Below are 26,444 nucleotides of genomic sequence, written 5' to 3' on the forward strand. Positions count from 1 at the left end.
AAAACTACCTCCATCACCCTTATTTTAACTGAGTTTGCTATGTTTAAATGAAGGGATGTTAACAGAAGTAGTGATTTGTGGACTGCATTATTAGTACAAATCTTTCTCATTTATTTATATAATATACACAAAGATCCTTTGCATGCTTATGCAGATATGTATGTTGTATGTAAGTATCAATGGGGTGTCTAAGAAAGTTTACGTAAGATTGCAACCAGCCTATTATTGTTGTTTTTGTTATAGCCTACCTTATCCCAAAACCTCTGTTCTGGGTTACAAGTGAACTGTCCTTTGATATGGGCTGTGCCAAGAATCTTTATGTTTTTAACACAAATGTTTTGTCAGGAGAGTATACATTCAGGGAAATACTGAATGAGTGTGTTTATAGCAATAGTATATCAAAATAGAAAATGGAAGGCAGAAGTAAAATCCCAGCTCAGAGTTTTTTAGACCACAGTTCATCTGCTGATTCAGTGTTTGCCTACCTCTCATTATTTTCCTCTTGCAGATCATTATATATATAGCCTAGAAGCATAAGCATAGAATAATTTTTTGTACACAAACAACGTTGGCACACATCAGTGGGCACTGAGTCAAGACTTTCTTCATAATTAGTGGTTAAACAGTAAATTCTGGCTGTTGTTAATAATAATTTAAGCCAAGACAAATCTTAGATTGATACATTACAACGTTTTTCTTTTCTTTTTTCCATTTCAGTAAGGGTGGTAAATGCTTCCCACAGGACAAAGGAAATTACTTAGAGAATTCATAAAAAAGAAATTGAATGTAATTCTTTATAAAAGCTGTAGGAGAGTAAAGAAACTATTTCATCCCCTTCTGAGGTTTTTCTTCTTCTTCTTTGCAATACTGAATAATTAATTTATTTGTGATAGTCAGTTATGCTGATAGGAAAGTAACAATATGCTGTGTTTTCTTCTGTAGGCCTAGATCGTCTATAATGTTTACATTGCCCCTATTCCCAGCCTGTTATATGTTACAAGACCTGAAAAGCAGTGCCTAAATCCTGCAGTGGTATAATGTATGACTTACCCTAAACATGAGACTATAATAGGAAATAAATTAGATTGAAAAGAAGACTGTTAGAAGCAAATGATAGCCGCTTCCCTTGAAGCAACAAGGAAAAACAGCCAGCTGTGACGGAAGCTGACATGTTGTACTAAGGCAGAAACACAATATAATAGGGAAATGTGGTTCTTTGTTCAGATCCGTTTCCTATTAACACTTATAATGTTGTGCTTGTGCATGCCATTCCCTGAGGACAATTTGGTTGGCTTTAAATGAATAACAGTGGAATACATAAAACTGTTGGAATAAAAAGGAAGGGAAACCAAGGCTCTTTATTTCATGAATCACAGAGGTAATGTAAGTGCAGGGCTGCCAAGGACCAACCATGAACATGACTTTTTATAAGATGAGAGCACGTGCAGCATCGGAGGAGTAGGTCTCAATATTTCCAGTGCCTCCAAAATTTAATGAAGTGAGAAGCTATCCTGAATGATAAAAGGAAAAATATGCGGCCTTGGGAAGAAGTACCACTGATTTCAGTAGGATTCACCATTAAAGTAGGTGCTAATCAAAGAGAGAAAGGAAAAAGGAGAAATAATTTAATAGGATCGATATGTGCATGATAGAATTCTATGCTTGTATATTCAGGCCCAAATCCTGGAAAAAGGCATCCAAATATTGTTGAAATCAATGATGCTTGACTGCCATCCTATATACACACTCCTGGAAATAGTCTCATTTGTTTTCTTGTACATTATTTCTGAGTAAACATACATAGGAGTAGAAAGGATGGGGCAATAATACACTCAGGTTAGGTTTAAACCAATATTAGGAGTTAAATTTCAAAACCTGGAAATCTTCATTTTTCTATGTCAAAAGAGTATGTGAATGGGCACATATTAAGAAAAAGAACATTTAATAATGTATGCTAGGAAACTTGATTGCAAAAATGTGTATCTCAATTTGCCTATATTGGAAGAATTGCACAAAAAAAGCCTATGGGTTTTCATGTAGTTTTTTTAAATCAATATTTAGGGTGAATCAAAATTAATACTGGTATGATGTCAAAGTTCAAGAAGAACTGAACCTATGACTGGAAAAAATGAGAAACTGGCAGTATCTGAAATTGAAAGATTCATGCATCTTGAGTCATGAATAAATTGGCCCACTGACTTCAGGGGGACTCAAGTGCAGCCAACCTCCACAGTCACATAAAAGTCCAGTTTGGTTACTGCAGCCAGATGAAGAATTATCTTGATCTGAAAAGGATGGCAAAGGAATGCATGAATAATTCATAATCCAGCTTCTCCCTGCTCCCATCATTAAAAAAAGAAGGAAAAACTAAGTAGCAAACACATGGCAACATTATGTTTGACAGAGCTATCTTCTTCCCAATGAGTTGTCCCTGATTCTTGATTCACCCTTCCATCCATTAAAGTAATTAGAGAATACCTTAGACACAGACTGAATAGTAGACTAGTTCTGCCTCAGGAGCTGAGCTAGAAGTGCTGGTCTGGCATAGGAGATAGAGCTTTTTTGTGTGATTAATGCTGTAAATGTACATATTGGTGAAGGCAAGTTCATTAAGTTATTTACATTAATTTGTGAACTGCCCCTTAGAGATGGCCAATAATGGAGATTTTTCCTCCTCACCTTGACTGAGGAAGACTTACCCTGATAATTTTGAAACCACTTCCTTGGAAGACAATCCATGCAAGATGAAGGTTCAGAAAATATGAATGAACTTGACCACAGCAATTTTTAAAGACAACATTCAGGCCAGACTTCAACATGGACATGGCTTTGGTCACCCTGTGCAACCATGTTGATATTCCTGGGTCTCTCAGTTGCTTTCAGTACCATGAACTCTGGTGGGGTGATTGTCCAAGTTGGAAGAGGGAGCACTGTATTTTACTGGTTCTGCTCCTTCTTGGAAGGCTGTCTCCAGAAGGTGGTGCCTGGGAAATACTGCTTGACCCTGTGGATTCTTCGGGGATCAGGCTTGTCCCCCATGCTATCTAGCAAGCTGTATCTCAACCCCAGGCCGAGTGCAGTCATTTGGAGTTTGAGAGTGTGTTGCCATCAGTATACTGATGACATGCAGCTCTACGTCTCCTTTTCACCTTCAGGAGATGATCCTGTACTGAACTGGAATCTGGCTGTAATAATAGACTGGATGCGGGCTAACCAACTGAAGCTGCATTCAGACAAGACTGAAATGCTGTTGGTGGGTAGTTCCTCTGACTGGATGGAAGGTGCTCAGCCTGTTTTGGTTGGTGTCACGTTCCCACTGAGCCCTGCCTGTCACCAGCTTTATTATTTTTTAATTATTAAATAATAATAATTATTGTTGTTGTTTTGTGCCCAGTCTCCTCTTTCCTGAGGCTTTTATCAACTCCAAATAACACATGGGTGCTTTTGCCAGCTGTTTTTCTGCAGGCCCGACTTGTTTTACTTACCACATTGTAAACTATGCATAATGCAATTTTATGATGTCTTTTTGTTTTAATGTATGTTGCATTTTATTGCATTTATTATTGCTGTTCACTGTCCAGAAGGCTTCAGCTATTGGGTGGTAGAGAAATTAAATAAATAAGTAAAATTAAAATAAAATAAATTGTCAGAACATTTAGAAAACATTTTTAAAAGGCTTTTTTTGCTGTGTTCTTTGCTATAAATGAGTTCTAACCGTGTTGCTGCTGCTGTTGTTTAAGCTCCCCCCCCCCATTTGTAACTTGAGGGGAGCTTAAAGTTTCCCCTACATACTGCATTCCTGATAAACGTATTTCCCCACCCAAATGCTGAGCAATTGTATTCATTTGTTTTGAACTCTGACATTTTTGCAAGTGACACATTTAAAGTAACATAAAGTTAAACAGATACAAACCTTGCCTTTGCAATAACTTTGAAATACAAACCTTGCCTTGTGAATAGCGGATGGTATTTAGATGATATAATCTATTTCTAAAATTTTAACTGCTCTGAGTAAATCCGTATTATGAGGGGTGGGTACTAAGAAAGATGGGAGGAACAAATGGAAGATTTCACTAAACAATGTAAGAATAGGATGTAACTACAGGCTAGAGATCTTACAGGAGCTTTTATTGGTCTCATGAAACCACTCAGTTCATACTTCCTTCTAAATAATTACTATTAAATTGTTATTCATCCATCTTCCCCTCCCCTACTTTGCCAGTTCCTTTATTTCTTTATCCAGAGTTATGCATAACTATCTGAAAAAAACTTTTAATGGTGACTTCAAGCTGTTTGGGGTTTTTAATATGGGAGATTATTGAATTTTTCCTAGAGAACTTGAAAACAAGTTGTTTCAAAGATGCAAAATCCTTAAGGGACTGTAAAAGATGAATATAAAAGGCCATTCAAAAATAGGTGCTATTGTGCCTTGAGGACTGTCAGGCAAGGAAGGACTGATTACAGTGGAAGACCAAATAGTTGAAGAAATGCATTTTCATGTCAAAATATTCACCTAAGACATCCTAGAACTCAATACTAAACATTTGTTGTAGTTGTTATGAGCCAAGTCATCTCCAACCCTTTGAATGAATGCCTTCTAAAACGTCCTGTCCCTGACAGCCCTGCTCAGCTTTTCCAATAATAATAAAATAACAAAAATTAAAATTTGAAAGAGAATTCAAAGAACAGAATGAATATAGATAAAGGGAAGGATATTTCATTTCCTTGCGGGAGATTTTTGAACCACTAATGCCTTCTACTGGAAAACAGTAATAGTAGTAGTAATATTAGTTTATACACCATCCTTACTCACTAGCCTATACTGGTTTATACACCACTCTTGAAATTCCAAGCAGTTCAACACACTCAAAATACATCAGTACAAACAACTGAAACTTCCACCCTCTAAAACTCCTTCAAGAAATCAAGATAACATAACCAATATAATGTCACCAGGTAAATCACATTCTCAAAGCTTGGCTGAAAAGAAATGCTTTAATTGTCACAAAAATTCAAGAATATACAGGCCAAACACACTTCTATAGGGAGGGAACCCCAGTCAGGGTGCTACCACCAAGAAGACGCTGACTCACATCAGTACACCCTTCCACCCTCTAAAACTGCATATCCACTAGCACCATATCCACTAGCAGGATTAGGAACAAGGACTACCTCGATATGGATGCATGAGTTAGTTGATACTGGGGAGTACTTAGTATATTTTTAAGTACTTAGGTTGAGTGAAGGAATATGCAGACTGAATTCAGGAGACCATGGTATCTTGCCCAAGAGGACCTCAAAATCTGGAGCCAGTACTAGACATCATTCCACAAATCCTTGGAAGGCAGTTCCCAATGGCTGTCCAAGCAGTATAGGTGGAACAGAATAAAACCCTGTGGGACCCTACATCACAAATGTTATGAAGCCAAGGAGAAATTCTGCAGCACTACTCCCTGGTATAGATCTAGGAGATAGGAATGGAACCAGCATAAGGTGGTGTGTCTGGTTACCAACCTGCACAGGTTGTCCAGCATCCCACTATGATTGATGGCGTCAAGCACTGAGATCCAGGTGAATCAGGAGGGTAGCACTACCCTTGTCTCTCTCCTGAAAAATGTCCTCAGGCAAGGGTAAGTGCTGTAATCAGGCTTGAAACCAGATTAAATGGCTCTGTGGAATTCACATACACCCATACCCTGGAAATATCTACGGCTGACTGTACACCACCCTCTCTTTCACCTTTCCAGGAAAGAAATATTGTGACGGTGCCAGGGAGGCACTCTGCCATCACACTGCCTATCACCTTGTCAAAGCAGTGGGCATAATTACCTCCCACAACATGGCATTAACCCAGTCAACCCTTCCTTGTTAGGTATTCCGAGTCATGGTGTGGAAGGGCCAAGTGAACAGGTGGATGGCCTGAGCCCTCAGCCATTCCATCCATGAAATTTATCCAGTACGTGCATTCTCTTTATTGAGGCCATGTTACTTATTCAGCTCAAGATAAAGCACACAAAAATAACGACACAAAAGAGGAAAGCCATGCATTTGCTGACAAACAACCAAACCAGGTTTGCTCCTATACACAAACCAATTACAAATAGCCACCTGTACAATAAAGCATAGGATTCTTTGGGATTTTATTATAATTGATCCAGCATGAATGACTGAGAAGCACTATGTTAAAGGGTATTGGAAAGCTCTGCTTAAAACATTAAAAGAATGACTTGTAGGAACATCCACCTCCCACCCTTCCTTCCTCCTGCCTCCTGCCTCCAAACATTCACAAATCCAGATTTCTATTAAAACACAGGGCATGAAAATGCTTTCCATGGACTTTATTCTGACTGTGTTTTCTAAAGATTAAAAATGCCTCTTTTCTTGTAGTTGAAGCTACTAATGTGTTATGGTTAATAGGTTATCAAACACAACTTTTGCTCATTTTGCTTGTTTTTATAAGGCATGTAAAGCCACCTTCATCAATCAGGTGTCCTCCAGTTGTGTTGGTCTAGGCCTCCTATCATCAGGTGGCCCTGTTGATTGGGGATTATGGGAGCTGTAGTGTGACATGCCTCAAATGTCCCAGGTTGGAAAAGTTTAATGTAGAAAGTGCACTGGTACTGGTACGCCCTAGAGAAGGGCTTAATATAAATGGCTGAGCAGAAGCTTTGAAAATATGAGGGCCCAGATTCAATTCTATGTATGAAAAGGATAAAAAAATAACAGAGTCTAAGGATACCTAAAAGCTGCAGCAAGTCTGAGTAAACTATATCAGGCTAGATAACCAGTGCACTGAGCCTGGGTAAGGCAATATTTTCATCTGGGAACATCATTCTTTAACATTTGTACATCCCAGGTGGAGACTAATAACTATGTAAGCAAATAAAGAGGGTACAGGCCCAAATCATGGGGGGAACCATAATTCGATAGAAGACCACATGTCTCTCCAGCAGGTTTGATCCCCAGGCTTTCATATCTCAGGTAGCAGGTGCTGGGAATGGTCTCCACATCAGGGATCTAAAAGAGTTTTGTTCACAAATCACGGGAATGTTCAGAAATCTTAGAAATATGGCCCACTTGCCACACTGGCTACAACAGAAGAAGCAATTCTTGGGGAATGTTTGTAATTTTGCAGACTAGTGAAAACATTTGTGCAAATACCGCTAAATGTTGCATTTTAATTGTTTAGTCTGGGAGGAAAAGGACAAATAGACTGACCAGATAAATGGCAACTTCTTTTGTTGCAATACTAACCAAAGCCACATTGTAATAGCAGCAGTGTTAGCTACCCTTCTTAGCAGGAAGCCTTTCCCCCAATCCTAGTGTGTGATGGTACTCTTGTGATTTCAGTGACGGTTAAATGCCATCCACATGCTTAGAGGCACTCTTCATTGTTAATGTAATTTTTAACTGGGATGAATAAACCTGAGTCATTGTCATCATCTCCATAACCAACAACATTTCATTTCTTGATTTGCTGGAGAAGCTGTGAGCTTCATAACACAGAATTTCTGCAGAAACTATCTCTATTTTTTAAGTACCCAACCCAAGTATGACTGAGAGCATTAATTGCGGAATCAAGTTTCACCACTGAAAGTATCCCTCAGGGTTTGGCTTCAGTGCTGTCTGGAAAGGAATTGTGCCACCTCTTGAATCACCAAAAGGCTTCCTGCAGCACCCTAGGATTTTTTTGGTGGTCTTCCATGTACATATTAAAGAGGCCCAGCCCTGTTTATTTTTGGAGACGAGAACAGATCCCAGCCTAAGGCTGGGATAGCTTCAAGTCATATTACTCACTGGAGATATTTAGTCATATATCTCTGCAAAAGAAGGCCATCAAACTGTTTTAAGCATAATATTTTGTTTTTCAAATTATTCAAAACTCATTTGAGGAAGTGCAGCATTACAAGTCTTTTGAAATCCCAGCAAACTATAGTCAATAGTGAATTTAAGGTGTAAAATTACCTTTCTTTTTCCCCTTTGTTTTTTAACTGGATTTCGGAGTTTTAAAATGTCATAAGGCAGCAGTACCCAACCTTTTTGGCACCAAGGACCGTTTTTGTAGAACACAATTTTTCCACAGATTGGGGGAGCGGGGATAGTTTCAGGATGATTCAAGTGCATTACTTTTTGTGCACTTTATTATTATTATTACATTGTAATATATAATGAAATAATGATACAACTCACCATAATACAGAATAAGTGGGAACTGTTAGGAGCTGGGCTGCACAGCAGGAGGTGGGGGGGGTGGGCGGGTGAGCAAGGTTTCATCTGTGTTTGTGGCTGCTCCATGGTGCAGGCGTGTCCACCTCAGCTCCATCTAAGATCACCGGGCTTTGGGTTCTTGTGGGAGGCACATGGCCTAGATCCTTCACATGCACAGTTTACAGTAGGGTTCACATCACCAAGAACGGCGATGCAGGGGGCATGAGTGAGCGAGCGATTGAGCGTGGGGCTGCTGCCCTCTTCCAGGGTCCCAGAGCTGCCCTCCATCGCTGCACCTCCAGGCACCAGACACGGGGGGTTTGGGGATGGAGGGAACTTGGCGCTGCTGGAAAGTTTGCCAGTTTTCTCCCCTACATTCCTCCCCCCATTCTCTCTCATTCTCTCTCTCTCTTTCTCATCCCACCCCACAGCTAAAATTTCCTGGGGAAGGGATAGATCTAAATAGGGGGTGGTCCAGCAGCCTTGACCACATCACTGCCCCTTCCCGGGCAGCCCAGGGGCTCTCTGAGGTGATGGTAGAAAGTTGTGAGAAAGCTTGTCTAGCCATTGGCCCACGCACCAAGGAGAAGGAGCCCAAATTATCACGCTGGCTCAGCCCCTACCTGAGTGGGTGGCACAGGCTCCGGGGTGTATTCAGATGACTCCTCTTCCACCTCAACAGCTCCTGCTGGGCATGCTGCAAATAGGCCACAGCTCCCAGGACAAGGAGATACATCACAGCCTCTGGGGAGACAATAGGCAGGCACTCAGAGGGCGCGAACCTTACTGTGAACTGTTCAGGCGAGGTGCCTGATGGTCTGGGGTGGAGCTGGGGCAATGGTGCTGGTGCTGGGAGCGGCTGCAGTTGACTTCATTTGCTTGCCCACTGCTCACCTCCTGCTGTGGGGCCCGGGGATTGAGGACCCCTGTCATAAGGAGTGAGTGAGGCTGTCCAAAATTCAGAGTGCTGAAGGGCTTCCTGGCCTCTTGTTGTTTAACTCTGCAGTAGGACAAACATCTGCAGAAAGAGAAGCAGTCTCATAAGGGTCCTTTTCTTGGAGATGCCAAGGTTAGCAGCCTTGGATGGCAGCCCAGGGCAGATGCCAGAGGGCTCTGCCTTTTTGGTGCCTGTTTGGTGCCCATTTGGGCCTACAAATGCACCATCCACAGAGCAGCACAGTTTCTGCAACCCCCATTGCTTATCATACTGGGCTCCCTCACCACACTGGTAGTGAGAATGCTGCCACCAAGGAAAGGAAGAAAGTGAAGTGGTCACCATCCCTGTTGTAGCCACGCTGCTGGTCTGGACACTGGGTTTTTGGCGTGGATGGCAGGGAGGTTATATTGTGTTTTATTGTTGCTTTATATTAGGTATTATTATATTACTATATTTAGTATTTCTGTTTTGATTTCTGCATTGTTATTGCAATTAATATTGTTTGTTTTGATTATAGTATTTTATTTTGTGTTTGAATTTGTATTATTTCTGTTTTGTTGTAAGCCATCCAGAGAGTCCTATGGACTGTAGGGTGGCATACAAATGTAATAATATAACAGTAGCAGCAGCTATAGGAGATCTAGGGTCCATTTTATCCCCACAGGCTCCTTACACACAACAGACTGCATGCCCTGGAAATACTAAAAATAATTCATTTTTATGGTATCTGTAGGATGGAGAGTCCAACAGGTCAAAATTAACTTATTTGTCTGCTAATTTTGACTCTCTTGGTACTCTGTAGCCACTACAAATGCCATTTCTCTCCAATTTATTTTAAAATAAATGGATATGAGGGGCAGCAGCAAGCACTGCAAAATGTACATGAGAGCTGCAGAACACATGTAACCCACCTCTGATTCAAAGACAGTTGAACTACTCTTGGTTTGAGTTGGATGACCATGGCCCATTTGATTTAGTGTCTTAAAGAGCCAATTAATAGGCCTGGATGTAAATACTAGGTAGAAAATTTCCGTATCTTGTTCCAAAAGCCTTAAGTCAGTCCAAGAGCTCAGAAAAATTACCTACCTGTCTGAATTTCCTGCTCCTGTGCCAAAGCACTTACATTCTAAAATGATACAATACTATAAGTAGAGAATTTATATAGGGAGGAAAACCCATTTTAATCCTTACACAAATGAAATACTTCCACCAGGTTGATTTTACAGCCTACCATAAAGCAAAATGTTTTCTCTCCGACTCCTATTTCTAGTATGATGAGCAAATCTAATCATACTAGACTCAATGAAAATAGCTGTGAAGCTTACTGGGTTAGTTTGGCCAAATCATAAAATTTCAGCACAACCTATCTCAAAGGTGTTGTTGTGAGAATAAGAAGGAAAAGAGACTCCTGTAAGCCATATTGAGTTCCTTGGAAGGAGAAAAAGGTAGGATGTGAATAAATAAATTAAATTGGAATGAGTTTGGAAAATATTGCATTTTTATTTTAGATTCTAGAGAACTTATTTTGGATATTGTGCATTTAAAAGTCTGAACATTGTCAGCTCAGATGTCTTTCCATAGGAACCATATTTAAACTGTTGAAAGTTCCATATCATAGCAGGATTTTCTGTATTTATCAGTTATATATTCTCCTCATCTTGGTTGTTATATCCAGTGCTTTTTTTGTAAAAAAAAAAAAAAAGATGCCGGAACTCACGTCGCTGCCAGCAGTAAGCACTCAGTGCGTGACCACACACACCAATCCCAAGCCGAGCAGCATCCCAAGCCGGGCGGCGTGGACACAAAAGCAGTCCGCAGGCACTATGTTAATTTAATAATGTTTACTGTTGACCTGCTACGCCGACAGGCAATTCAAAATCACTTCGTAAAATCCATTGGAAAAAAAGGTGCCAGAACACTGTTCCAGTGCGTTCTATGACAAAAAAAGCCCTGGTTATATCTATAGTTATCTCTATATGAAATACCATAAATCAGGGTCATACTCTAGAGCACAGGAAAGCAACCAGGTGCCCTTCAGAAATTTGGTCTACAACCTCAATCAACCCCCATAAGCATAGTTGATGTTTGGGAATTTTGGGAGTTCTGGTCTAAAACATCTAGAGGACAACAGGTTGCTTAGCTCTGGTTGTCTAGGTACTGAGCAGGAGTGAACAGAACATAAATTTCTAGATGTTTGTGATTTCAACAACCGGATATACATGGATGTTAAGGGCAAAATATCTGAAGAACTACTTTCTTTCCACCCTAGTCCTTCCCAGCCTGATGATTGCCAAATGTTTTGGGCTTCAGTGCCCAGGATTTTTGACCAGTGGACATAATGCCTGGGTCTGGTAGATGGTGAAGTCCAAAACAGATGGAGGGCACCAGGTTGGGGAAGGTTGGTCTAGAGAATCTGATGGGAGAATGTGGCAAATCTGTGTGTTTATACAGCCAAATCTACTATTGCCAAGAATGGGAACTCAGGATGGTTTATGGCTTTAGCTCCCAAGGTGCACCCCAGAATACAAGAGAAGCATGTAGTCTATTTAAGAAACCTTTTTGATGAAAATGGCAATCTGTTTCAAGTAGCCTCATTTAAATATTTATTTAATTGCTTCTCTAATGTAAGTAAATAGCTTTTCTCATTTCCGTGTCCCAGTGGACTGAGTTATACACATTAAGCTGACAACAGGAGCAGCTTTCCCACACAGTCTGGGGTATCTGAGGAAGGTTGCTTCTTTTTTCTTAAATTGGCATACTTCTTTCCTGGATAAGTATGGGCTTTGTGCATCATGTGTTCACTTTCTTTTTTAAGAATCCAGCCTTCCTACTAATTTTGACTTGACCATTCTATAAAGTATATCCTTAGTCTATGAGGTGGCCTTTTAAAACAATAAAATTCACATTTAAGTTTGTATAAATGCTGTCTAACCTATGCATTTTCTATGCAGATTTCTTAATATGAATCAAGGGATAACTGTTATTCAATCTGCACTGTAGTTAGGAAGCGTGAATTAAGTTAGTTCAATTAAAAATGAAATTCCATCTCATACCAAATTAAATTCTTCCCATCCCTATTTCTACTAACTGAGAGATAATCTATAGAGTCAGCACTGAATTTAGTGGCAGTGAGATGAAAGAAGTAATCCCATTGTTAGCATGTATTACTGTGCTCATACAGAAGATCAGTAGGGGAATGCTTGCTTCTCTTGATGTACAAATGAAATTCACATAGGAAGATTTTACATGGCTTCTTCGAGTGCCAGCTGTAGATTTCTGGCAGCTCTTTGGAAAGATTCCATCAATAGGGCTCCTCAGTGATGAGAAGGTCTACCTTTTTATCATCCTTGTCATCAGTGGTTATTGTTTCAATGCATTTTTTGCCCCAAAGCTACCATTTTCTTTCATTACAAGCAGAGACCTGTGAACAAGCACACAGTGGCCTCTACTGTTCCTCCTATTAACTGATGAAGAAGGGCAGATGAAGAAGTGGGTTGCAATGGCAAGACTGAGACACAACCCAGCAGACTCTTGTCATGCTTTCCCTTGTCACTAGTCCTGGCTTCTTCCTTAAATATATCCATAACACGACTGATACAAAGATAAAGACTAGGATGTTACTGTAGGTAAGAGAGATACAAAGGGCCAGGAAAAAGTGGGGAAATGGGCAAAATAATTTTCTTCCTAAGATTTTTCAAGAACAGATTTTAGGAGAAGCTGATGGGACTCCTTATCCATTGTGGCTTTTCATTTCAACTTTGCAGGAGCTGTCCATGGTGCTGATCTTCATCTCCTTGGAGCGCCATGGAATTACCAAACTCCCCTGGTGGTTCCCCTGCTCCTGAAATATTGAACAGCTTTGGATTAGGAATTCCCCCCCTAGAATTCAAGACAAACTACCCAACCTTTACTCCCCCCCCCCAATATTTGTAAGACTTTTAGAGAAAGACTAGAGATGCACACTGCCTGGAAATAAAGAAGCGGTGGGGAAAACATTTTTTAACCCTCTCTATAAAATTCCAAGCATGGTTACTTTTCCATTCCATCTTGTTCAATTAATGTATCTTCTAATTTAACATTCCTGAGCTGAATCTTTTCCCACTAAATAAAATCACAGTATCTGTTCCTTCAGATCTTATTTCCCTAAACTTGACCCCACAAAAAGGAAGTTTATATATTTCCCTAACTTCCTTACAAACAAGAACAGATGCCATAAACAATTCTTCCTCTACCTCCAGTTTTTCCTGTTTCTTCTAGTTTCTGGTATGATCCAGATGTGTCAAGGGCAACTTGATGAAGTTTCCACTCATTCGACATAAAATCCAAACCTAAATGTATTATGTTTAACTCATAAAATTATCATGTTTGGTATATTAAGTTTAGACATATAGTTTATTCATGCAATAAATCCAAATTTACTGTGTTTACTTTTATCCATGCTTAAATATAATGATAATTTTATGAGCAGACCGAGTTATACATAATATAACTTCAGGAACATAAAGGCTACTTCATGTATGTAAAGCAGCCCTTCCCAAATTGGTGCTTTCCAGATGTTTTGGACTACAATGCCTAGCATTCCTGATCATTGGCCATGTTACCTGAAACTGTGGGGAGATGAAGTCCAAAATATCTAGAGAGCTCCAGGTTGAGGGAAATGGTCTTAAAGCAATAAAAAGATTTTAGATCTGTGAAAAGTGCTAAAAAAGAAAGACAGACAGACAGGATTACTTATTTTTTAAATTCCCCCAAAATTTCATTTTCCCCAATAAAAAATTGGGAAAAGAAGAAATTTTTCTCATGTCTCATTCCCCAAAACTATACATCTTGGTATGGATTCTATGAAACTGGCCCGGATTTTCTTTTTACATGTCTTTTTAAGAAAAACTACTGGTGATATAGTAACAGTGGCTATTTGAACAACACCCAAATCTTTCTTGGACACCTGAAACTAGTTTTTTTTTTACTTTTTTGGATCCCAGCTCCTAAGAAAACAACACAAATTAGGTAGTTAATGTATTAAATTTGCTTATTTGCATTTGTTCTATTCACAAGTACTTTATATAACATGCAAAAAGGAATCACTGAAATATCTGAATTTCTTCACTAATTCCTGTAAACAAAATCCTCAACAAACAAACAAAAAAAGAAACATGATAAAAAGTTCCTCTAAGCAGGGTGGGACAGCCTATTTTGAAAGTTTGCATTTGTGGATAATGTATTCTTGATCCATTAAAATAGTGGCAGGTTTCATTCCCATTGGCTAGAATTATGGTTTTATTTTAATTATCTCTTGGGAAAGGAAACTTTTTCAGTATAATGAAACTAAGAATGCTTCAAAAATTCCCAAGAGTTTCAGTCTCTTTTTACCACATGAAGCTGCATTGCTTAATTTGGGACCTGGGGAATAACTCATCTGATTTATTTACAATTGAATTAACAGGAATCTGCCCCTGTTGGAAAAAATATAAATCCTTCACCAGCCTGGCCCATTCAATATATGTTCAGCTACAACTCCCAACATGGCCTGTGCGAATAGTTGTTGTTCAGGATCAGGTTACCATATTGCAGAAGGATGATCTAATTGAATTTGACATCAGGTATCATTATTGAATTTCAAAAGTTAGAGGGTATATATTATAGAGATAAGTGCAGTCAAATTTACAAGAGCTGAGCAGGCTTGTCAAAGACAAAACACTATGGAGGACATTCATTCATAAGGTTGCCATAAGTCAGAAGTGAGTCAAAGGTTCATAATATCAGAAACAAACGTGATCACATGTTTTTCAAAAATTCAGGACAAGTAAAGCAATTTGTTGCATCCAGCTAAATGTTGTTGCTGGAGGAGCTTGTGGGCTTTTGAAGTATGTCATACCCCTCATCAAACATCCAGAAATTTGGAATCTAGCCTCTTTTTATGCCAATACCATGTTATTTGAGAACAGAGTCACTATTTTTGTATAGATGATCACTGAAGGAAAACAATGACATTCCAAGTGCCCTGCTTATGAAAGCCTCTCAATGGTTTGCTGTAAAATCAGTCAAAGATGCAGCACAAACCAAATCGACAACCAAAACAAAACTAAATAAAACAAACAAAACAGAAGGAAGACAAAGGTCAACCAAGTTTGAAAAATTATTAGCCAAATAGTAGCAGAGATGGATGGTACTTGGAGTGTGATCTGATGCTTGCCTAGCGCAGACATATCAGTGATAGTGATGCAACATAAAGGCTTTCTTTAGAGCAATTCCTGATGTTGTCTCTAGGGACCATAACCAGTGGAATCAAGGGGAAGCTGTCCTACCTAATCTCAATAGCCACTAAGGGGTTATATAGCATGAGACTGCTGTGAAGTTAGATAAAACCAAATGTTTGCCTTGTGTGAGCATAAGATTAAAATGAAGGAATCTTGATGTTTAGTGAAAACAGTTTCCTTGGGAACACTGGAATCGTTTTACTGTGCTGCATGATGTAATTAACTTAGTTCAACATTTAAAGTGGGGAAACCATGTGTGTACAAATCAAAAAAATATTTCAGATCCCCAATCCTGGGTACACTCTCTTGGAAATTGTAAATTCAATCAGACTTGTTTTTTTTAGAAAGTGTGGCTAGGATTTTAGCCTAATGGCTAACATTATACTAATTCAGATCAATGCTAAAACCTGGGTTTAAATTATTCAGATTCACTGGTTTCAACAAAGGAAAAAAAAGGTGGAAGAAGGGAGTGCATCCAGAATGCATAAAATTATGAGTTGGCTGGAAAAAGTGAACAGGGAATAATTGCTTACCCTTTCAGATAATATGAAAAGTATGGAAAGGGCACCACATGAAAATAACACATAGCAGGTTTCAAATAAACAAAAGGATTCTTATTTCCATATGTAAGTGACCTGTGGAACTCTTTGCAAGCTGAAGAAGGTACAGCCAACACAAATATGGAAATTTCAAAGGGAATTAGTAACTTCAAGGAACAAAGGGATATCAATACCCACTAAAATTGCCATTGTGTTTCTAAAGGTAGGAGCTTCAGCTTTGAATTTTGTTACATGACTAGGGAGTTAATCCAAGATTTAAATGAATTACCATTGAGACAAATTGCCTAGGGATGCTCAGGGATTCTAGTAAATTCTCCACTTCAGAACTGACAGTTTAGGAATCTTTCACTTCTGTTTCAATTTAGTAGGATCCCATGTCAATGCAGTATGAAAATTTAAAAATTTACTGCTAACATGCGTGAGAGATGACATGAAGAGCAAGATGAAAGGCTCAAACGCTTAAGAATTGTGTTCATGGGAACAAAGACTAGCTGCTTTAACTATTCCTAATGATTTTTAAAAAGCACCAGACTCTTCATCTTACAGCAAAAGACACTGTCTGTGCCATATGGTTTACATGTGCTTAACAGGGACATTGGGTGAGACAGCCTTGGTAAGCCCACTTCTGCAGTGAGTCTATTTTCTTGTCATTGCCACCAGCACCTATTGATCCTCATGCCTTTTCTTATCATCTTACTTACTTACTAGCCTGGCAGGAAATGCAGCCAGTGGATAAGTAGGTGGTGACATCTACTGCTCCTCCTTTGCGTTACCACCACTGACTGGGCCAGAATGAGAGGCAGGCGAAAAAACAGGTTCTGATGGGGAAGAGGAGCAGCAATCCCGTGGGATCTAGTCAGTGGACTTCGGTTGACCATGCCTACCCTCAACATTGTGATTGAAAGCACTTTTTCAAGAAGGCCTCTGTTAGAATTGAATGGAAGAGTATAAAGGTGATACTGAATGGCCTTGAGATTTTTTGATAAGGCTGATCCGTATGACTCTTTTACCGGGCTTTGTGAAAAGAACCTTTGGAAAATTCAGGTGAAACTTGTCGCCTGATCAATTAGCTTTACGATAAAATGAAGTTACAATTTCCGTCTCTTCATCATAAATTGGAAATGCATAATTCTGCACAATTGAACAATTAAGCTTCAGTCATATAAATCCTTATCTCAAAGGGAATCCTGCTGAACACAGTGGGCAGGATTCCATAGATTACACTCCCACTGGTTCTTTTCCAATTCTTTTGCCAATTCTGTTGTGCAAGTGGTGGATTCCCCTGACTGTGCTGTGTAAGTACAACCTACAACTTCTGCAAGTGAAATTTAGTGTTCCAAAATGAGCAAAACCTGGAAGAAGGCAGGTTGGAAAGCTCCAGCAATTTGCCTCCATTTGGAAAGAAATGTTTCTGCTTATTTCAAGATGCCCCAGAAGTGCTAAAGTTGCACAGTAAGTAGTAGGGACTGCTGGCACAATACAATCCAAGGGACAGAAGAGATTTAGTGGAGACATAAGTATTGCCTTAGGTGCTGCCTAGTGGGACTTACTTCTGAGTTAGCATGCGTAGAATCATGCTGTTAAACAGTGAAGCTGAATTGAAATTAGAGATGCCATTTTCTTCACACACATGTGAGGTAGAGGAAGATGTGCTGAATTATCTTTGTCACTAGTTTTGCACAGCACTTTGTACCAGCCAGCACAATATATTTCAATATAACTCAAATTTTATTCATTTTATGCTGGTACATCTGGGAGTAGCTTTGAGATTAATTGAGATGAAAAAAAATCTCTCCTACTTGATTTTCTAAAAAAGATTATTTTTCAAAAATTGACAAATTACTTATAAACATGTGTTTTACTGTTGTAGTTTAAAAATCTATATAATTGGACCACATGGCTCAAATACAGTAATTGGATACAGAAGAGCTAATTTCCAGGTCACCACTACATACTGCCTTAGGGCTATTTGCCTATATAGTCCTATATGAAAAAAGCAGACAGATTTCTCACCCCATTTCCTATGGGGCAAATGTCAAAACACAAAATAACCATTCACTCCACGTGACATTAACTCACTTTGACAAACTCACCTGAGAGGTATTGGAAGAAGGTACTGGAATGGGAGGAAGACTTAGTAAACCTCAGAAGGTACTTCCTTAGTTTATGATTGGGGTACATTGGTCTGATGACCTTGTAGAATATTTCATCATTTCATGTCTGAGAGCATTCCAAAAGTCAAGCCACCCTGAAAAGTGGGAATGATGCACTTGTCCCTTTTGTGAGTTCTCAAAACTAGGAATGCATCACAGTTGATGATGATTTTTTGGGGGGGCCAATAGCTCCATATTTAGAACAGCCTGCAATTATTCTTTTGTGAAAGTATGTGGTGAGGATTCTACCTGTGCTTTCAGGTTTGGAGACCAAAAGATGTAGTGTCAGAGCTCTTTCATATTTCCATGTGGGGAACAAGATGAACCCTTAACTCCACACAGTTTTCCTGATCCAGTGACCCATGATGCTGCCATGAGCCCTTTTATGAATGAATGAATGAATAAATAAAGCTGGTACTTGCATTGTGCCTATATACTTTTTTCTCTGAGGAAGGGTTCATAGCCGGGGAAAGAATTTAGATCTAGAAAATGGTGCCCTTATTCCCCCAGCACTGCTGCCACATTCAAGTTTAGAACCCCCTCAGCTGTTTTAAAATAGGGAAAAGCCATTCCAGTTTCAAGGTTTCTACACTATGTGTGGTTCAACCTTCTGACTGAAATCATATTTTTAATGCTTGGAAATGTCATCCTGGGACTTCTCCACACTCAAAGCTATCTTATTCGTGAAAAAAAAAAAATGGCATCCCAGTTCACAGTGGGCCATGCTGTATCTCTCTCTGTGGGTAAAAATCCTCCATGGTTCTGTCCACTATAAAAACATAGGACACCCAAGTCGAAGCGAATACTGAATAACTCCACATGGTTTTTGCAGTGGGCTGTGACTGAAAGGGTTCACTGGAAGCAATTTGCAAAGAAGTCCTTAGGAAACCACCTGGATGGTTATTTTAAATTAAAAAAGGAAGAGATGCCACTTTAAAAAAAAGTTTTTAATGCTAGGTTTAAATCTTTGTACATGTGATAGTCATTAAGGCTTATTTAACCCTGAAATTTGCTGGCCTTCTTGATTCCACAGGGACTAGAAAGATCTTGAGTTGAAAAGTAAAAATGATGTCTGTATGAAAATGAGACTTTCCCCAATGGAGAACAATTATTTGAGAATTATTTTAGCCCATATAAAAGGCTAAATAATATTGGCATTTTCCCCCAACTGTAGAATTTATAAACTTGGGGCACAAACTAGTTCACATAAAGTACCTAGATTTAAGCTGATTTTATTCTACTTCTAATCAGTGGAACTAGCATCAGCTGAAATTCAAGAATTCCCTTTTTAAAATTTAGCTGTAATGTAGAAATGAAACCTCCACCAATGTGTCCTGTAGTTTTTCAATGAAAAAGTTCCTGCTGTGTATCTTAACCCAAAGCTTATTTATCGGGCTGTAAGCCCCACCATTTCAGTGGAACTGCTTTGTAGTAGGAGTATTTCATATTCTAGTGTCTGTGTGTAAATGTGTAAGACTTCATATTTAATTAAATAATAACATACTTAAACTCATGAATTCACATTCTGGGTTTTGAAATATTTTTAATGTTAGTCATGTGCTAGCTTCAGCTGATCAGGCTCTTGCCAAATAATCTCAGGATGATGTGATTTTCAAAACATAGATATTGCTGGTTGTGGAGACACAGAGTTTGCAGCCAGAGCCATGGAACTGTAACGGTGCTTACATCAGGCAGCTGTGATGTCTGCCACACCACCCTTTCCCCAAGGATGAGATACACTTCAGGGAGGGGGCTGCAAACATTCCTCAGCAAATCTGCACAACGGAGCCTCGGGCAAAATTTTGAAGATGGATCCCTTTAGAATTAAAACATCCTTCGCTTCCCTTTACTACAGCTCTGTTCCTTTTGTGTGGATGTTAGAAATATGAGGACTGAACATTGTAGGGAAGGAAAGAGATAGAAAGGAATATAATGAATGCACATGAAAAGGTATGGCTTTGGTATCTGAGTGGAATTTCCTCTGGACTACAGGAAAGTATTCATCATGTCCAGGTCACAGGAAGGAAAATAGGAAAATAGTGTTTCCTGTAAGAAGCAGGCGGGTGGAATCAACAGACCTTGAAAATACCTGGGTTGGAAGTAACTTTTTCATGCCCTCAACATGTCAATTTGTTTTTAATGTCTTTTAAACCTTTAACCTGATTGAAAAGCACATGTTGATTCTCTGAATCCGAATTACCTTGAGTAAACAGTCTGATAAGTTCCCTAGTTGTCAGCACACTCATGAATATGGAACATATGAATGACATGATTAAACTGAATATCTCTTTTTTTTGCAAATATATCTAGCAAATTATGAAATGTGTTTTTAACCCTTTATTGATTCTAAGAAGCCAATTAATTCTGCTGCAAGTTTGAACTCACAGATTTTGATATTTGTCTGCATCAACCACATTCCATGCAAAATACCTTTGATTCTGAAAGGGTTCGTAACATAAGACAATATTTCCAATGCTAGTTAGTACAAGCCCAATCACAGGCACCATGTGGAAGAAACTCAGCACTGTTGCATTGGGGTTGGGGAAAAAGAATACAAGCATCCATGCAGACGAATTTTATGGATCTGGCAAATGATGGATACGGGTACAAAGCTGCTCCAGAGATATCCAAAAAATATGGAAAGACCTTGTGCACCTGCAAATATCTTATGCCCATGAAGATACATGACCCAGGGGGAGGGGTTGTAGATGTGCTTTAAGCAACAAATGGACAAATATCTGTTTGTTTCAAGGACAATACAGCTGTAGGCAGTGCTGCATGAGCTCTGTTTGTGTGTCCACAGCTATAGCTGTAGCAGAGAATACTAGACTATAATCCATGCATCCTAAAGACAAGCAAAGACCCAGCTTGCTTCAGATTAACACAGAAAGGGCCTGAGATATTCCCCCAAAATTCAGTTCTCAATTTTTTTCTGAGCCTATCCAATTTTTCTGAGCCTATCCAAGACCTGGAAGAATGACCTGCCTCTCAGCCATTTAATTCCCCTCTATTGAATGAAACAGAGCAACATCTCTACAATACATTAAATCGGGACAAATTAGGAGGCTGCAGGGAGAAAAATTACCTCCCATGGAGGACCCAGATATAAATGCATGTGCATGAATACTAAAAGCACTGTGCCACGCACAGCCAGCCATGACTTGGGCTGCAGCTGCTGAGGTGTCTTTTGAACTGTGATAGCAAACAATTATACTTTTCTAACATGTCTTTAACCCAGAGGGTGGGGGAAGAGAAATGAGTATCTTGGCTTTTAAATCAGTGTAGGCTGCAACAGTGTAAATGAATATACCATACAGAGCACAAGAGTACAGCCTTCAAGCAATGTTTGGTTGGAATATTGGTAGGGGGCTTTTTGTCTAGATCTAGAGATGTTTATCTGCAAATGGTTAGAGGGTAGATCAATGACAGTATTCAGTTTTTAACTGATGAAATCCAGTAAGTGTGACACTGGAACACAGAATTGTACAATCCCCCCTTCTCCCTGAGCTCTCCCAAGACCCCCACACTTGGGGGAACATGAAAATGCAGGGAGAAGCACAGTGGAGTCTTTGGGGCCATTCCAGGTGTGATGTTGGATTGCGCTCACCCAGTGACTTTGCTTTGGTTTGTATTTATAAACCCTTTCTAAATAGCCCACCAACATTATTTATTATTTTAAATTACAGCTTGCACTTCAGGGTAAATACATATGAATAAACCCATATAAACAACTGAAAACTATCATCAAATGCTCAGTCTAAAACATTAGGAATACTATTTGAAGCAACATTTCTTCAGGTTCTGGTGTTATAAAAAATCTCTTTTGTCTTTTGAAGCAGATATTTTAAATCATTTTCCTCAGTACCATATAGTTATTTAATTCAGTTTCCTAGACTTGCATACCCAAGAAAACTAATGAGATATATTTAGAACAGAAGACTTATCACTTCTTTCACAAAAGCCTTGCAACTGTTACATTTTATTATTTTATTTATAATATTTATATCCTGCCCTTCAAAACTATTTTTCCTTCAGGGCAGCTGGGAATAGAGAGAGATATGCTTACAACTGTAGTTGAATTAAAGTAGGATGTAATGCCTGGGAATAAAAGAAAGCTTTAGGGTGATTAAACTTCTTTTTATTATGTTACAGAAGATGAGAAATCAATAATTGGTCATTCAGACATAAATGACTTATGCAGGCCAATGACACAATGAACCAAACTTTATAACAACTACACATGATACTGTCAAGCTACCAGCTTCAGCGGCGCCAGTAATAATTATGGAGGATCACCTCTGGTTCAGAGCAGTGTCACTTGATAAAGCTGTCACTTTCAGTAACCAGCCAGTATCCATTGAGTTTGCCTTATCCATAGAATGGGATAACCCCTCTTTTATCACTTCAGCCCCATATCACAGCGTCTAAGTTTCCAGAGATAGCTAAAATTTGTAACAGAAATCAAAATATTTGAAACTGTCACTAGCCAGAAAAAGAGACATTCTTGAAATTCAGTGACAGCATCAATCTGAGGAAACCAGTTTATTTTACTGGGGATGCTTCCAGATGGAAGGCTCCCAATGCAAGGCACTGTGCTATTCTGTCTTTTCTTTCCTAATGGATTTTCTGCAGTTAGCAAATTAGACCAAAGAAGTAGGAAAACAAGGGCAAGTTGCAAGCTGAAGACACTATTGTCAAGATCCTATAAAATTCAGTGGTTGAAGCAGGTCAAGGGCACCGTGAAAGCACGACCTGGAAGCAACCTTGCATACTTCTGCATAAGGACCATTTGTGAGAACCAGGCCTCTGCATTCAGGTTGTTAGTGCAATTACAGCACTTACATTATCATGAAAGAAGACTGCACTGGTACATAAATCACAAAATGCTTTCATACAAATACATATTCCTATTTCTTCTGCTGCAACCAGTTATCAATTGGTATGATCTGAGCTAATTTCCAAAATAAGTGTCAATAGAATCTTGTTCCCCTTACTTTCCGTAATTCTTTCACACAATCACTTGTGAAAAGCTAGAACTGAGTGGTAGTTAATGGATAGTTTCTCAGACCAAGCCTCCATTCATTAAATTTCACTGGATGACCACAAGTAATAATGCATAATTATGCCTGGTGGGAGTTTTCTTTCTCTCTGGTTCCTCCAATTGTCTTGAGAATATGAAAATGGCATTATTCTTGTAGCTACCCCACAAACTGCTGCTACAACTGACATCTCTTGTATCAGACACAGAAATTGTTTTCGGTACGGGAAATCAATAAAGCTTAGAGCAGCACTAGTAGTTTATGGTTGAAGTAAAATTGAGCAGATAGTATGGTGTTTTTATCATGGGTAACCGTGAAGAGGCAGGCAGAATGCCACCCGGGCACCTACTGAGAGAGACTGAGATCGGGAAGAGGGCTGAAGTCAAACCAAGGGACTACCATCCACTTGTGAAAATGATGAAGAAATGCCTGCCTTTCGAAGACAAATGTTGCAGTGAGCCTGATACACCGGTAGGGCAGCCGCACATGGCGCTACCAAGTCTCAGACAGGGCATGCCCACTTCCGTTCTTGCCAGTGTGCATGGCCTACGCCTTCCCGAGCATCTCATGGAGGGGCACAATTCCCTATCAATTTCAAGGCTTCTATCGGCCTTCAAAAACAGACACTCCAGTTTCCTCCGATAAGGTTTCTTTTTCGCAGAGATGCTTATGTTGCTTCCCTTTAAGTCCAAGCATAGTTCAAATAGTTTTCCTCTCCTGTTCCTGCTTGTTTCGTTTTGTCTTTCCGCCTTTGCGATCTTCACAGTTGCTCTTACACCCCCTCCCCCCGTTTTTTTTTCTTTCTCGAGGTCCCCAAATATGCGGGAATGTCTTCGCGCGCGCCTGTGTGTGAGCGAGCGAGCGAGCGAGCGTGTGTACAGCATCTTCTGAAGAAAACCATTAAATCTCCGACAGCCCCGTTCCCGGGGCTTGACTCTGATCTCTCGCAGGCAGCTGCTCAGGCCATTCTGAGGCGGCACTGTTTCTTTCTCTGTTTACCCGTTTCTAATGGCAATTGCACCACCAAGTCTCTGAGCGTCTGGAACTTCGCCTGGGGCTGTTTTGGTTACATTGAAGTTTTTTTTTTCTTACTTCAACTCTGCCAGATTTAAATGGTGACTTCACTAGCACCGAGCTAAAAAGGAGAAGGGGAGGAGGGAAGCAGCGTAGAGAGTAGAGAGAGAAAGCAGGCGAGAGAGAGAGAGAGAGGGCCGGGGGGGGGAGCATTACATCATCATTTGGACTGGAATCAAATGGGAAGGATATGACTCACTCGGGCTAGTTAAGCTTTGGCTCAGGTTCTACATACACTCATTCCAGGGCTCTCATGTTCTGCACCTCAGCAGGGAATTCAGACCCAGTGATGTCCATGAGGTTTGTTTTTAATTTTCCTCTTCTGATTGCTCTCTACTCCTCTTCACTGCTATCACTACTACCAGCCGAGCGTCCTTCTCTTCCTTTTGCCTCTTTTACTCGTTTCCTCTTGGAGCACAGTCTCTCTCCCTCCGCCCCGCCCTCACGCCCTTTTCGACTCTACCCTTGGATGGGGCTTGTTTTGTGTTGTTATAAACATGCTCTGAGCATGTGGAGCAAACCTTGGGCTCTTTAACACCCATCCGCACCGAGCGAGGATCAGAAAACTTTCGAGCTAAGTTTCCTTCGGCTCCTTCCCTGTGCTGCTCCTTCGTTCCTAATCAGAGGAGACAGGGAGAGAGTTAAACTGCAGGGACCAATCATTGAAACGGTGATGTAATGCTGGAGCTGCAGGGTAGTTAAGTAATGTGAGATCTAGGGGGTCAGGGTTGCAAAGCATTTACCTGCTCTCAAGGGGGTTTAAGTTTATTATCAGTTGCAGTGACTGCAACTGGCTTCAGACAGCAAACTCTAATTATTCACAGACTCCCCTTTTTTATCTCTTATTATTCGATGTAAAACTATCGAGTAGTGTTTTTCTTTTCCCCCCTCCTTTAAAAAAAATAATCCAACCTGATATTTTTACAGCTGCAAATTATTTTCTGCTAGGGTACACACGCGCGCGCGCACACACACACGCACACATAGGTTGGAATCAGGGTTTTGAAAAAGTGAGGGGAGACTGCTCTTGCAACTGGTCAATTTGACATCAGTTAACTGCCGTCTAATAGCGTAAAAGGTTTCACTGGTAAAGATCTGCTCTCTAAGATATAAATCATTTAGGAATGTGATTTGTGCAGCGTGTCCCAAAGGTGCCACTCCAGGGTTTCAAGCTAATGCATCGCCAATATAATTCTGCAAACCTTGCAGGCACTTATTTGTGTCCGCGGGCAGCTTAAGATGAGGTGATTTCAAGATACTGACTCCTGCATATTTGTGTGCTTTCTCTCCTTTGCAAGAGCCACTGATACTTACGCCCTCCCGCCTCAAAATATACCAGTTATTATGAGGTTAATTCCCATGGGATGTGAGGCAGGGGGGTTGAAAATCCTAACCAAAACATGTTTTACCAAAGATTCATATGGTTTCTTTATTTTTTTAAGAAAATAAATTACACATATTGAGCATTTTTGCAGCATTTTTATAAATTTATGCTGTAACTGTTGTAAACTGCACAGGGAGCTTCAGCTATCAGGTAGTATAGAGAATGAATGAATGAATGAATGAATACTACAACTCATAATAACATAATCTTTGCTATACCAGAATTTGAGGTGTCATTTTTATTTCCTCCCTGCTCTCTTTGGATCTCTACAATGGACAGTGGAAGAAGGGATTCATGAAAAGGTAACAGTGGTCAAAGTTTGGCATAGCAGCAATCAGCGAAGGCAACCATAGTAGCTTGCAGGAGTCAGGTGTGCTGAATCATTTCCTTTGACACTGAGAAAAATCTATTCATTTTAAAAGCATTAAGCCCTTTCTTTAAATCTCAGGCTACTTTGCAGTAAAACAATTTGATGGCAGACACATGAGCATTTTAGAAGCTGGCAGTATGAAGGACCAGAAACTTTGCTCTGAAACATCAATATTTTGCAAGGTACCAGAAACTATTTTTGAGCTCTCGTTTCATGGCCTGACCGATTGATAATCCCGTCTCTTTGGAGGATTGTGTGATACATTCAAGTTCATATTCAGCTTATTATCGTTTGTCTTAAGTCACACTCCAGTGCAGTCTACCTGAAGCAAATACCAGGATGACCATTGTGAATGGCATTATTGGGCACCTGCTCAGGCCATTGTCCACTGCTGGTCTCTGGAATTTTCTGACCCTGCTACCATCACTATTTGTGCTGCCTGTTCATTGGCTGTTTACAAAC

General features: G+C 39.8%; 1 protein-coding gene across 8 annotated transcripts in view; it reads left to right on the forward strand.

Moving 5' to 3' along the window:
* The window catches only part of CREB5 (cAMP responsive element binding protein 5), a 278,443-nt gene that overhangs the window by 135,004 nt on the left and 116,995 nt on the right, over positions 1-26,444 (forward strand). Inside the window, exon 1 of one of the 8 annotated variants that reach the window (XM_044450660.1) lies at positions 11,017-24,528. The exons of the other annotated variants lie outside the window; for them this stretch is intronic. Coding sequence (XP_044306595.1) covers positions 24,482-24,528 — 47 coding nt within the window. The 5' untranslated portion in view covers positions 11,017-24,481. Of the gene's footprint in view, positions 1-11,016; positions 24,529-26,444 lie in introns of those variants that run through there. 8 annotated transcript variants of the gene reach the window in all.

This window comes from Varanus komodoensis, unplaced genomic scaffold, assembly GCF_004798865.1.
Source record: "Varanus komodoensis strain SLA01 unplaced genomic scaffold, ASM479886v1 scaffold68, whole genome shotgun sequence".
Classification (NCBI taxonomy): Eukaryota; Metazoa; Chordata; class Lepidosauria; order Squamata; family Varanidae; genus Varanus; species Varanus komodoensis.